Source organism: Pongo pygmaeus, chromosome 15 (assembly GCF_028885625.2).
Source record: "Pongo pygmaeus isolate AG05252 chromosome 15, NHGRI_mPonPyg2-v2.0_pri, whole genome shotgun sequence".
Classification (NCBI taxonomy): Eukaryota; Metazoa; Chordata; class Mammalia; order Primates; family Hominidae; genus Pongo; species Pongo pygmaeus.
The window spans coordinates 93,249,839-93,264,993 of record NC_072388.2 but is presented as its reverse complement, the minus strand read 5'-3'; the positions used below and the strand labels follow the sequence as shown (position 1 = coordinate 93,264,993).

The window sequence follows — 15,155 nt, the reverse complement described above, 5'->3', positions numbered from 1 at the left end:
TGAGGTGAGTCCTAAAGATTAGGAATTGGCAGAATTAGATAGAAGGCAAAGCAAAAATGGATCACATAGAAATGTATTCTCAATCCTTTATCATGTCCATACTGCTGTCTTCTACCCTAACATCTCCATAACCATGATTTGGACCTATATACCCAGCCTTCTTGATTCAGCACAGTGGGACACTGTCAGTCATCACAATAGGAGATAACATAGGGATTTCTACAGCAGAAGAAACAGAATAGTAAACCAGCAAGCTAATAACTGGCAACTCTAACAAACAATTGTCTACCAGATGCCAAAACACTCCTACGCACTGAATTCTTCCTCACGGACTCTGCACTTCCATTCATCATTTATTAAGGCATGACTTAAAGCAACGCTAAGCCTTCATGTGGTGGTGTGGGAGATCTGGCAGTGGCATTTCCTGTGGCAAATGTCTATGTGCTATGGTTAAATGCCAGAAAACCTACCACATATTAGAGTGGCTGATTTTTGTTTTATTCTAAACTTTTGTATCACACACAAAAACATTATTTTACATGTTTTTTCAACCAAAAGTCAATGACATATCATGAGAGTTCTTGGCTGAGAGAAAGAGGGAAAGAATGTTAGAGTAGAAAGCAGAAGCAGCAATTGGTCTCTGAAATCAATCCTCCCATACCCCTTTGTTTTAGTGTTCCCAAAAGAAACATTTCTTCCACACTAACAATTTGGGGTTTGGAAAACACTCTTAAAAGATTTGATGTGGCCAGTATACATCACTTACAGGTTTCAGAAGGCACAGCTTTTATTTAGAAACAGAAAGGACTTTCCAAATAAATATTAAAATCAATTGTGAGGGCCACAATGTACATTCCAGTTCACATGAGTCTGTTAACTTCCAAGAGACGCAATTCTGCCCCCTCTTAAAGTCATTAAAGTCCTGGGTTTTGTACATATGCAAACTTTATACAAAAGAAGAACATGAGAAGCTCTCCAACTTCATATCTTCTTACTGTATTACTTAGTCTTGACTCCCGCAGCAACATTTGCCCCAACTATTTTGCATTTAATTTTCGAAAAATCCTCAAGTCTTATCAGGATTTGGGTTTTTCTCTTGTTGTGCTGACTTCAACATCTGGGACTGTCCACTGTTAAGAAACCAGCACAGACTAAGAGATTTCATCACTGCTAAAAATCAACTGATTTTCTAAACATATTTTTCTGAAACATAATACAATAAGAGTTCAATACTTACCAGTAAGTGTTCTCCTCCACAGAGTCACACCCTCTGGACAAACATACGTGAGATCCATACTCTCTGGATAAATAAGTGTGCATCCTCATGGACCTTGGAAGACACTGAAAAGTAAATTCCTCTATTGCTTAAGTGCATGCCTTAATGCCAGTTACCATTCCTCTTACATTACTATTGTACGGCTGGCATCCCAACTTGAATTCCTCAAAAATGAAATGAGACATTAAGAGTTAATGGTACATTTCCAAGTTTTAAAAACTGTACCCATTCAAGGAAGGAAAGTGCAGTAGACATGTATGTGTTTAAATTCGCTCTTTAGTTAGCATGAGTGGTGCAAGAAAGCATCTTGTAAAACAACATAATACACTCCTTGCAGAGAGGGAAATAGCTCTGTCTCCAACAAGCCTGTATTATATCCATCAGGAAGATATTTCTCCTTAAAATACACAATATAGAAAAGCATTAAATAAATCATTGGCTTACTCCAAAAGAGCAAGTGTTTAAGTTTCACAAATTCTGAAAAGAATCTTATTGAATAAAACTGAAAAATATATTTATCATGAATAGTGCTAGTAAAAGGTAAAGGAACTCTAAAATTACAAAATATCTGTGTATTTTTAGAGATAGCATTGATTATTTTGAAATTAAATAATAGGGACTTCTATACTAAAATACTGAAGATCTGGGACATATAAAATATCTAGAGTATTAAAGATCATAAATGTGGGAGTTTTTAGTAATTAACATAATAGCGTAATAGCCCTCTTCATTATAAAATCATGATATTTATAAAAGACTTTCAAAATAGGTTAAATATGAATAATTGAAATATGCCAGGTTGTAAGATACCTTTAATGATTATACCTCATTATTTTCCCTATCCCTGATTGCCACATTCCACCACTAAAATAAAGGGTGTAAAGGACTAGATGAGATCACTGAAAATCAAAATCTGAGAGGGAAAAATGAAGTGAAGACAATAAACAGAAATAACAAAGGGAGATATGTTTTACCATTCCTAAGTCTGTATTTCAGTGATTAGCAAGATTCATGAGGAGGTACACATAAAAATATCCTTAAGAACTCTTTCCATAAAGGAAATACCAATAGTAAGTATCATATGACTATTGTAAATATACAATAAAATATGCTGCCATGCAAATCATGAGAACATCAAAACGAACAAATCAATTTAAAGACCATGGTTTTGCAACTGAGCCTTCCAGCTGCACTACTCTGCTAAGTCATTTTTAAACGTAATAAATTAGAATCACAGGAATTTCATAATTTAGGCTTAAAATGTAAATAAGCAGCAATTCAAAACTTTGCAAAGAAAGGATGTGCTTTTCAAAGAAATAATCTTGTTAATGGATGTGAGTTATAAAGAACCATTCCTTCCGAATGAGTCACTGTAGCAATATTTAATTAACTCAATATTTTTTTCCAAAAATTATACACAGTTCTCTTAGAAAAAAAAGCAGCCATGGAAAGTCTAGCAAATATCTATAAGAAAGAGGAAACAGGGCTTTTTTTCCCCTGAGTCAGTCATAATACTTTCACCTTCTATCCTAATCTCTCTCAAAAGTAGCTCAAAGAAAATCTAATTCTGAAGATAATATCATTTTAATTTCATTCAAGTCCCAGCATCATACTGTGTGTTCTGGGAAACTGGAAAGAAGTCAAAGATAAGGATCTCTACCTTTGAGTGATTCCTGTTGACTACATACACTCACTCAAATGCTCAGTTATGTTCAAGGCACTGTGCTGCTAGGTGCTAGAGACCTAGAGACCCAGCAATGAGCAGGACTAACAATGTACAGACACCTAACTGCACTGGCAGTAGAGTCTTACTTAATCTGATTTCAGGTACTGGATGATTTGAAGCTGGGCTGTCCTCCCCTGCAAAGGACAGTCTATTCAGGACTGCCCTTATTCCTACTGCAGAGGGGCTTACCAGGGACTCTGCAAGGCTGTCAGAGAAGTCACTTAGGCTCTCAGTCCCTCAAGACCCTCTTCTAGAATCAGCAAATACCCCCAGGCCCAAAGCAGGCCCCAAATTACATGCTCACTTTTCTGGGTATTTGTTGTCTCTTAGATCTTGGAAGGGTAATTTTTTACTACCCTGTTAGTTTCCATAGGCCTGTATGCAGATGATTTTTATGTTTTGTTCAGCTTTAAAAATTATCCTTGCCAAGAGAGTTGATTAGAGTTACCTAGTCTGCCTTTATTGAAAGAGGAAGTTCCCTTTCCTGTTATTATTCCTTCTTGATTTAATCTTAGAATGAGATTAACCCCAACGTTTCTATTTATATACCTGCATAGGTTCTCTGTGCACACATACCCCTCTACCATACCCTGTTCACCATCTCCACATCCACACAGATCAACTGATTGTTTTCTAACAATACGTTAGAAGTAATCAAGAACCTAAAATTAAATATTTTGCCAAAACATTTGTGATATATGTCCTTAATTTACAGTTTTAGTTCTTAAGCTTCCTTATTTTCTTGGTGTAAAATTATGTTTCCAATAGCAGTTCTCCACTTTTGGTCTTCATTTTCTCTGTAGACAATCTCCTCCACACAAATGACTTTAAATGTAATCTGTATAAATTTTACTTTTTTATTGGCAGACCTGTTCAGAGTATCACATCTATATATACAACTCTCAGCAAACTCTACTTCAGATGTCTCAAAGGTATCTCAAAGGTAACAAGTCCAAAATTGAGCTCACGGTATTTCCTCTAACACCTGGGCCTCCTCCAGTCTCTTGTCCTAATGTGGGCTTTCTCTAGTCTCCTATCTTAGTGTGTGCCACTGTTACCCACCTGGTTTACAAACCAGGATTTCAGGAGTTATCCTTGATACTATTGATTTTTTATTGCTCATATAGTCCTGGTTTTGCTTGTTGTCTATTTCTTTAATCCATCCACCTCTCCAACCAGGCTACTTCCACCCTAGTCCAAGCTATTTTGAAGGTTTGCTCAGGTAAGGGTAACAGATTCCAAGTGATCCTCACCCACTACATCCCTTCCATTCCATCCTACATCACTCTCTTCTGATTGATTTTCGACTTTACAGTCAGCATGAGATTTCAAAGCATTTAAAACTATAATTTGAATATTCTCTTGCATAATGCACCTAAGGATCTCTGTAATTTGGGCTTTTTCACTGTCTCAGCAACTCCTCTTGCTTTATGCTCTAGGCACACTGATTTTCTCTCAGTTCTTTGAATCTGCACTCAATCTGCATGCTTCTCTTTCCTTCTCAATGCTGGGAACGTTTGCTTTCCTATCTCCCCTTATCTTGCCCTTCATATAATTATTTCTCTTCATACATGTAATGTCACACCAACAAAATAAGGAAGCTTAAGAACTAGAAGTGTAAATTAAGGACATATATCACAAATGTTTTGGCAAAATATTTAATTTTAGGTTCTTGATTACTTCTAACATATTGTTAGAAAACAATCAGTTGATCTGTGTGGATGTGGAGATGGTGAACAGGGTATGGTAGAGGGGTATGTGTGCACAGAGAACCTATGCAGGTATATAAATAGAAACGTTGGGGTTAATCTCATTCTAAGATTAAATCAAGAAGGAATAATAACAGGAAAGGGAACTTCCTCTTTCAATAAAGGCAGACTAGGTAACTCTAATCAACTCTCTTGGCAAGGATAATTTTTAAAGCTGAACAAAACATAAAAATCATCTGCATACAGGCCTATGGAAACTAACAGGGTAGTAAAAAATTACCCTTCCAAGATCTAAGAGACAACAAATATCTAGAAAAGTGAGCATGTAATTTGGGGCCTGCTTTGGGCCTGGGGGTATTTGCTGATTCTAGAAGAGGGTCTTGAGGGACTGAGAGCCTAAGTGACTTCTCTGACAGCCTTGCAGAGTCCCTGGTAAGCCCCTCTGCAGTAGGAATAAGGGCAGTCCTGAATAGACTGCCCTTTGCAGGGGAGGACAGCCCAGCTTCAAATCATCCAGTACCTGAAATCAGATTAAGTAAGACTCTATTGCTAGTGCAGTTAGGTGTCTGCCAGAAGAAAACATATTCCTTCCATGAGAAAGATATCATCCTAGGCCTCAAACTATTTCTACAAATAATTTGTCAAATACAAGACCAAGCACATAATCAATAATATCAACACATATAAGGAGATAAGATAATAAGCAGAAACAATACAAAATATAAACATACCAAACGGAGCTCCAGGTACTAGTGCTATATGATACACACATGGTTCAAGGGGATAAAAGATACAATTGAGGATTTCAACAGAGAATTCTCTAAGATATAAAAAATGGCAGATTTTAAAAAGCTAAATGGAAATTCTAGACTAGATAAATAATCAAAATAAAAATCAGGTTAGATACAGATGAATTAGCGAGACAGAAGGTGTATTAGAATAAAACACCGATGAATCACAAACAGAAAAAAGGATGGAAAAGAAAGAAAAGAAGATAAAGGACATGGAAATACTATTAAAAGATCTAATATATATAAAATTGGAGTCTTAGAAGGAGGAGAGAGAGAAGATTAGGCAGAGGCACATGTAAAAAGATATCTGAGAATTTTCCAAAACTGGCCAAAGAAAATAAGCCACAGAGTCAAGAAGCCATAAATATGCCTCCATATTTCTAGAAATCTACAAATACACAGTGTAAAATCCTAGGCTAATAAAAACATCTATTTAAAATGCATGTGGAAGACATTTTCAAACAGACAAAAACAAAGATAATTTGTTACCAGCAGACTTGTACTGAATACTAAAAGGTGTTCTTCAGGCAGAAAAAAAAAAAAGATTCCAAATGGAAATACTATAGGTAATAAAAAATGATAGCTATGTGGGTAAATCTAAATAGATATTGGTTAGATAAAACAATATCTAGGAGACCTGAAATATATAAATAAAATAGCTAACAACAGTAACATATAAGTCAGAAGAGGATTAAATAGAGAGCTGTAAGGTTCTTATATTATTATCTAGGAAGAAGGTAAAAATACCAGTGAAATTCCACTTTGATAATATGTCCTTTTTGTAATGTCTAAGGTCACTAACACAAGAAAAGTTAAGAGTCTGTAACTTCCAAGCTAACAGAAGAGGGGGAAAGTGAAATAATAAAACTACTTAATCAATTCAAATAAAATAAATAGAAGAAATAGAAACATAGAGCAGTTGGCAAAAAGAAAAAGCAAATTGTAAGATGACCTATGCAATTACATTAAATGTAAATGGGAAAAATATTCTAATTAAAATACAGTATGAGATTGGATTAAAAAATAAAACCCAATCATGTTGTTTACAAAATAAAATCTAAAACATCAGGAGAAGCCACAGAGTCGAAGAAGAAATTTCAACACATAACCAGAATATGTAAAGAGTATTATATCATTGAATGGTTATACCACAATTGACTTATCCATCAACAGTTGACTGACATGTGGGTTGTTTCCAGTTTTAGCTATAACAAGTAAAGCTGCAATGAACATTCACGTATAAGACTTTATATGAAAAGATGCTTCATTTTCTCTTAATCCTTAGGAATTAAACAGCTAAGTAATATAATAGATGTATATTTAAATTTTTGAGAACCTGTTTTCTAAAGTTATTGTACCATTTTATATTCCCACCAACAGTATAAGGGAGTTTGAGCTGCTCTACAGTCTTCCACAATACTTCGTACGGTCAATTGCTGTTTTTTTGTTTGTTTTTTATTTTTAGTACAGATATTTTAACAAGTGTATTGGAGATTTACTTGCATTGTCCTAATGACTAATGATGTTGAACATCTTTTCTTATGTTTACTGGCCATCTGCCAATGTTCTTTGGTGAAGCATCTTAAAAATTTTTCCATATTTCTAAAAACTCGGTTGTTTTATTATTGTGTTTTGAGAAGTTCTTTATGAATTCTGAACACAGTCCTTTGTCATCTATGTGATTTACAAATATTTTCTCCCATTCTGACTTGTCTTTTCATTCACTTAACAGTGTCTTCTGAAGAACAGATCTAATTTATCAAACTTTTCTTCTAAGGATCATGCTTCTAGAGTCATATGTAAGAAACTTTTACCTAACCCAAGGTCACAAAGATTTTCTCTTATGGTTTCCTCTAGAAGTTTTAATAATTTCAGTCTTTAACATTTAGGTCTATGATCTATTTTATCTTTTGCATATGGAGCAAGGTATGGATTTATTTTTCAAACTGTTTGAGCATCATTTGTTGAAAAGTCTATCCTCTCTATAATGAATTGCCTTTGCCCCTGTTTCAAAAACAAACTGACAATTTGTGGGGTAGGTGTGAGTTTTCTTAAACTTTCTCTATGTCTCATTGATTATCTGTCTTTACAACAATCATACAGTATTAATTGCTGTGGCTATATATTATGTCTTGAAATCAGGTAATATAAGTCCTCCAATTTTTTTCCTATTTTTCAAAGTTGTTTTGGCTATTCTAGGTCCTTTACATTCTCATATGAATCTTAGAATTAGTTTGTCATTTCCTACAAAAACCTAACCTACTTGAATTTTGATTATTTTGCATTAAATATACGCATTGATCTGGGACAAACTGACATCTTAACAATATTGAGTCTTCTGATCCACGAATATGATCTATATTTCAGTTCACTTAGTTCTCTCATTATTTCCTCTCAGAAATGGTCTATAGTTTTCAGTTTATAGATCTTATGTAACATTTACCAGATTTATCTCTAAGTATTACATATTTTAATGCTATTTTGATAGTTTAAGAAAAACTTCAATTTCCAATTGTTGGTTGCTGGTTTGTAGAAACACAGTTGATTTTTGTATATTGATCTTATATTATATCCCATAACCTTTCTATACTCGCTTGGAAGTTCCAGTATTTTTCTTTTGCAGGTTCCTACATATGATAATGTTATTTGAGAAAAAAAGACAGCTTTACTTCTTTCTCTGCAATGTGAATGCTTTTTATTTTTGTTGCCTTACTGTACTGGCTAGAATGTCCAGTATACTGTTAAACAAAAGTGGTAAGAGCAGACACTTTTGGCCTTTTCCTGATCTTAGGAAAAAGTCTTTCACCTTTAACTGAACCTGTACGTTTCTCACAGAGGAAGCTCCCATCTATTCCTAGTTTACTGAGTTGTGAGGTTATTTATTTATTTATTTATGAGATGGAGTCTCGCTCTGTTGCCCAAGCTGGAATGCAGTGGCACAATCTCGGCTCACTGCAACCTCTGCCTCCCGGGTTCAACAAATTCTCCTGCCTCAGCTTCTAAGTAGCTGGGATTACAGATGCCTGCCACCACGCCAAGCTAATTTTTGTATTTTTAGTAGAGATGGGGTTTCACCACATTGGCCAGGCTGGCCTCGAACTCCTGACTTCATGATCCACCTGCCTCGGCTTCCGAAAGTGCTAGGATTACAGGCGTGAGCCACCATGCCAGGCCTTATTTTATTTTAAGACAGGGTCTCACTATCTTGCCTAGACTAGACTAAAACTGTTGGGCTCGAGAGATTCTCTGGCCTTAGCCTCCTAACAGCTGGGATTACAGGTGTGTGTCATCACACCTGGCTAAGATTTTTTTTTTCCAGAAATAGTTGTTGGATTTTGTCATATAATTTTTCTAAATCTACTGAGATGATTAGATGGTGGTGTTCCTTTTTTAGGCCTCTGATAAGATTTATACTGACTAGTTTTTAAATTTTGAAACAATCTTGAATTCCTGAGATAAACCCTGACTAGTCATAATGTATTATTATCCTTTTGATATATTGTTGGATTTGATTTCTCATTTTTTGGGTGTTTGCAGCTACGCTCATGGGTATATATACATCAGGGTAATGTTGGGCCTGAAAGTTTATCAGGAAATTCTTACCTCCTCCTCTATTTTCTGAAAGAATTTGTGTAGAATTGTTATTTCCTTTACATTTACCCTAATTTTTACCATTTCCAGTGCTCTTCATTTATTCATGTAAATCAATTTCCATCTGGTATCACATTACTTTTACCTAAATAATTTCCTTTACAGCCAGGCACGGTAGCTCACATCTGTAATCCCAGCACTTTTGGGGGCAGATCACGTGAGGTTAGGAGTTCAAGACCAACCTGGCCAACATGGTGAAACCCTGTCTCTACTAAAAACATAAAAATTAGCTGGGCATGGCAGCAGGCGCCTGCACCTGTTCCCAACTACTTGGGAAGCTGAGGCAGGAGAATCGCTTGAACCCGGGAGGCAGAGGTTGCAGTGAGCCAAGATCGTGCCATTGCACTCCAGCCTGGGCAACAAAAGCGAAACTCCATCTCAAAAAAAAAAAAAAAAAAAAAAAAGATTTTCCTTTACCATTTCTTGTGGTATAGATTTGATATAATTAATTATCTCAATTTCTGTTTATATAAAAAAGCTACTTTGCCTTCATCCTGGAAAGGTATTTTAACTGGGTATATATTTCAGTTGACTTTTTAATTTTTGCTTTTTACTTTCAGTACTTTTAATATGATATCCTTTTGTCCTCTAGACTACATAGTTTCTGATCAGAAGTCTGTTCAATTGTCACCTTTGTCTCTGGCTACTTCCAAGATTACCCCTTTTTTATTTTCAGCAGTTTATGAGGTGTCTAGGGGTGAGGGTGAGGGTGTGTGTGTGTGCGCGCGCACGCATTTATCCTGCTTGGAGTCCTCTGGTCTTCTTAGATCTATGCTTTGTCCTGGCTAGTATTTCTTTAAATAATTCTTCCTTCCCATTTCTCTTTTCTCATTCTGAGATGCCGATCGCATATATATTAGATCTCTTTTTATGCTGTCTCAAAGGCATTGGATGTTCTCTTCTCATTTTTCACTCTTTTCTATCTCTATGTTTCAGTTTGGATAATTTCTATTTTCAAGTTCACTGATTCTTTCACCAGACATGTTCAAACTCCTGATAAGCCCATTGAAGAAATGCTTCATCTTAGATATTATCTTTTTTATTTCTAGCATTTTTTTTTCATTTGAGACAGTGTTTTGCTCTTGTTGTCTATGCTAGAGTGCAATGGCGCAATCTCGGCTAACCGCAACCTCCGCCTCCCGGGTTCAAGCGATTCTCCTGCCTCAGCCTCCTGAGTAGCTGGGATTACGGGGATGTGCCACCACGCCTGGCTAATTTTGTATTTTTACTAGAGATGGGGTTTCTCCATGTTGGTCAGGCTGGTCTCAAACTCCTGACCTCAGATGATCCGCCCACCTCAGCCTCCCAAAGTGCTGGGATTACAGGCGTGAGCCACCACGCCCGGCCTGTTTCTAGCATCTTCATTTGATTATTTTATAGATCCTCCCTCTGTTGAAATGCCCTGTACATCCAGGCATGTTGTTTTTTCAGTGGATTTTTTTTACCATATAAATCACAGTTACTTTAAGTTCCCTAATACTTCCAATATCTGGGTCATCTCTGACACTAGACCTGTTGCTGCTTTATGTTTTGATAAGTTTTCCTATTTTGTTTGCCCAGAAATTTTTCATCTTGAAATGTTGAATGCTGGATATTCAGTGACGATAGGGGCAACAGTATTTATGCTCAGAAATGAACATTCCACCTCTGCTAGGCTGTTAAGTCCAGGGGGTTGAATAATCAGTCTAGTTAGCAGTTGAGCTGGGTTTGAGGATTTTTGTTGCTATGGCAATCACAGCACCACAGGTTTCAGACCTCCAAAAGTGGGCCACTATTACCTTTTGTTTAACGTGCAGCCTCAGATGCCAAAGGGTTTGCCTCAGTGTTCCTGCTCCACCCTCAGTTTTCAGCAGGGTGTCTCTCTCCACATTCTTGTCCCTTCTCTAGTAGTAGACAACTGTTGCTTGTTACTACACACTAGGCTAATGGTGGATGTAGCGTATTCTCAGATATCTTGGTGCAGCCTCATCTTAGGTAGGGGGTCTTTGAGCCTGGGCCTCAGGAATGTAACTTTTTCAGTGTTCCTGTCCTATAACTTTGTATCTTGGGGTGCGGGAGGGGGACCTTTGCCAGGGTCAAGTTTCTTGCCCTATCCCCACTGGCGGCAGACCTCTGCTTTTTATCAGTGCAGGGTCCTAGGTCTAACATCTCCTGCCTTCCACACCCAGCCCCTAGTGTCAAAAGGCTTATGCTCCCACCTTTCTCCCAGAAGTAAGTGATCTTTGCATGGTCCTGGAGGAGTGAGGGTTTTCTACCTCTCTTCCAGAGGCAAGTGGGTTTTGCTCCTACCACACCCACCAAAGCAATGGCACTTCACCTGGGCTGTAGACGCAGGAAAGTTCACTGCTTCTCCCTCCGCAGCTTAGACTTTTGCTTCATAAAGGAGAAGGTTTTCAGGAAATGGGCAGAGTTGGCTCCTGTCCCTCAGCAACAGCTCATCACCACCACACCTTTATCACCAAGGGAGATGCTCTCCAATCTCCTGCCTTGTCCCCTAGTCTTTCTCACAGAGCAAACAGTGGAGACGTATGGAAAAGAGCTTGCAAATGGATGCAAAGCTCCTCTGTGTCTAAGCTACAAGTTATCCTAAACACATAAACTGTGCAAGCCCACAGTCACCCTTTAAAAATTTGTTAAAATCTTAGCTGATACTGCTAACTACTTTATGTGGTGGGCACCTCTTCCTCCTATGCTCTGCCAAGTCAATGTTCCTGTGTCCCATCTATCCTCAGAGGGGTTTGTTACTCTTGTGAATTCAGCTCACTTGGCTGCCTTGTGACCAATTCTGATGTGCTCAAGAAGTTATGACTGTGTGGATTTTGTGGATAACCTACTGTTATTAGAAGGAGAGTGATGTTCTCTTGCAGCTTTCTATATCCTAAATGGAAGTGAAACGGATTGCTTTGTTTTTGAGCCCTAGTATCATTCCTTACTCACTTACAAGCTTAACTACACATTTAAAATAATTTCAGAAGTTTCCGTTCGTTTTTATTGCAGATAGGGTAAAAATAACAAATGACTGAATGACTAGGAAGCATATGTGAAAACACTGGTGTCCACTAGGAATTTACTGAAAGGCAATATTTTTAGGTCTATAAGGAATACCAGCTAATATAACTCTATATACCCAGAAAAACTATATAGTCAGTAAATGTTTCATAGAACTTTAATTATTATTGTGAAGTAATTAGTAATGTCAATCTATTTTGTCCTTCAATACAAATAGATATATATGTAAAAAGAAAAAGCATAAAAGACATTATTCTCAAAATGCATAGCATTAAATGTGCCTTTATTTTTTAAGCTGTAAACCATAGAAGAGTTTGTATCAATCTGTTCATCTCTAATTCCTTTCATTAATACTTTTCTTTTCTGAGTGAAATAAAAAAATAAGTTACATAATTTTATGCTTCCTAAACCACAAGACCTCTTAATTCTGACCCTGATGATTATCTTCTATCAACCTTACATTATAGGAATTATTTCACTTTCTTATTTACATTCCTTCCTATCAGTGTCCCTAAATGTTTAGCCTGTCTAAAAAATACTATATTGTGGGCTTTTTATGATCTATAAGGTCTGGAACATCATGATCTGCTTATTATGCTTATCTCAGAACACATCATCTTTAGTGAGAAAGACAGATCCCTGTTTTCTTAGCTGCAAACCAAAGAAGAAAGCAATCTGTATCATTTGTTTATGCTCTTTAGTTCCTTTAGTCAAGACTATTTCTTTTTCTTGGTGAACTGTAAGAATAAATTACATACTTTCATGCTTCCTAGAAATCTCCCAACAAAATATTCATAAACACTGAATTTTTTAAGCCTAGATTTTCCCAACTGTAAAATGAGTATAAATACATCACACGGAGTTGTTAGGAGGATTTTTTAAGGATATATCTAAAGCATTAAGCATAGTGCCTGGCCTACAGTGTTCCACACATTATTACAGCTTGAGTATCCCTTATCCCAAATGCTTGTAACCAGAAGTGTTTCAGATTTTGAAAGTTTTGGGATTTTGGAATATTTGCATATTCATAATGAAATACCTTGGAGATAGGACCCAAGTCTAAATATGAAATTCATTTGTTTCATATACATTTTATACACATAGGCTGAATGTAATTTTATACAATATTTTAAATAATTTTGTGCAGGAAACTAAGTTTTGACTGTATTTTGACTTTAACTGCACCTCATCACATGAGGTCAGATGGGGAGTTTTCTACTTGTAGCATCATGTTTATGCTCAAAAAGCTTCAAATTTTGGAGCATTTTGATTTTGGATTTGAGGATTAGGAATGCTCAATCTGTGTTGTTTGTCCACTTAACTATGCTACTTGAAATAGGACTTTTAAAAAAGTAAAGTCAAGCTTTCTATTTACAAATGTATTTATAAAGTGAATGCTTTCTGTAAAAATTCTAGAATAAGATGTTAAAAAAAACTACCCATATACAGGAGATATAAATTTCTATAATAAATAATCATATTAGGAGAAATTATTATTTTTTCCTATTCTTTCTTTTTTTTGTTTTGTTTGTTTTGTTTTTTAGAGGCAAGGTCTTGCTATGCTGCCCTAGCTGGAGTGCAGTCAGTAACTATTCACTGCAGCCTCAAACTCCTGGGCACCAGCCTCCTGAGTAGCTGAGACTATGGGCATGCACCGAAATAAAAGGAAATCACATTTCACATTGATTATGTCCCTTTTATCCTTTCTTTATTATGTATTTCCCGAATCCTCTCCAAACCCCCAAAAAGTCTCTCTCAAACATAAATCAGCATTATATACCATTCTACATGTATGTGTCAAATTTCCAAACAAATTCTGTTCCTACTTCTCATCCAAGAATGCCATCAGTGGATCAGGCCAATGTTCCCTTGGTCTTTCAGGTAGATATTTATATTGTCTCTAAATGTTAAGTTCAATGAACACTCATTTACAAAATTTTTTTGAGTGCCTATTATCTGCCAGGCACTATTCTAGGTTCCGGGGGTATAGTGAGAAACTAGACTGACAAATATTCTGCCCTTATGAAAGAAAGGGAAAAGACTGGCAGATGATGAGGTCACAAAGGTAGATGGGGGTGATTTAAGGACATGGTAGGGGGTTGTATTTTATCTGAAATGGGAAGTTACTTTCATTAGTTTCCTGTGGCTGCTGTAACAAATTACCACAAACTGAGTGGCTTAAAACAACAGCTATTTCTTCTCTCACAGGTCTGGAGGCCAGAATTTCAAAATCAGTATCACCTGGTCAAAATCAAAGTGTTGGCAAGGCCACATTCCATCTAGAGGCTCTGGGGTAGAATCTGTTTTTTGTTTTTTTTGTTTTTTTTTTTTTTAAGAAAAGAACAAGACATTATTTTATTTTTACAGATTGCAGGATACAAATGCAGCTGTGTTACATGGATATATTGTGTAGTGGTGAAGTTTGGGCTTTAAAGTGTAACCATCACTCAAATCATATACATAGAACCCATTAGGTAATTTTTTTTTTTTTTTACTCTTTCTCTTTTTTTTCTTTGTTTTTATTATTATTATACTTTAAGTTTTAGGGTACATGTGCACAATGTGCAGGTTAGTTACATATGTATACATGTGCCATGCTGGTGTGCTGCACCCATTAACTCGCCATTTAGCGTTAGGTATATCTCCTAATGCTATCCCTCCCCTCTCTCCCCACCCCACAACAGTCCCCAGAGTGTGATGTTCCCCTTCCTGTGTCCATGTGTTCTCGTTGTTCAATTCCCATCTATGAGTGAGAACATGAGGTGTTTGGTTTTTTGTCCTTGTGATAGTTTACTGAGAATGATGATTTCCAATTTCATCCATGTCCCTACAAAGGACATGAACTCATCACTTTTTATGGCTGCATAGTATTCCATGGTGTATATGTGCCACATTTTCTTAATCCAGTCTATCATTGTTGGACATTTGGGTTGGTTCCAAGTCTTTGCTATTGTGAATAGTGCCGCAATAAACATACGTGTGCATGTGTCTTT

General features: G+C 36.4%; 1 protein-coding gene across 5 annotated transcripts in view; it reads right to left on the bottom strand.

Moving 5' to 3' along the window:
* The window catches only part of PPP4R4 (protein phosphatase 4 regulatory subunit 4), a 107,168-nt gene that overhangs the window by 51,027 nt on the left and 40,986 nt on the right, over positions 1-15,155 (bottom strand). The window contains exons 4-5 of one of the 5 annotated variants that reach the window (XM_054447459.2): positions 1,238-1,341; positions 763-1,130 (exon numbers count right to left, since the gene is read on the bottom strand). The exons of 3 other annotated variants lie outside the window; for them this stretch is intronic. In XM_054447459.2, the coding sequence (XP_054303434.1) occupies positions 1,067-1,130; positions 1,238-1,341 (168 nt within the window). In that variant the 3' untranslated portion in view covers positions 763-1,066. Of the gene's footprint in view, positions 1-762; positions 1,131-1,237; positions 1,342-15,155 lie in introns of those variants that run through there. One more of the 5 variants, XM_054447457.2, reaches the window with a different exon arrangement.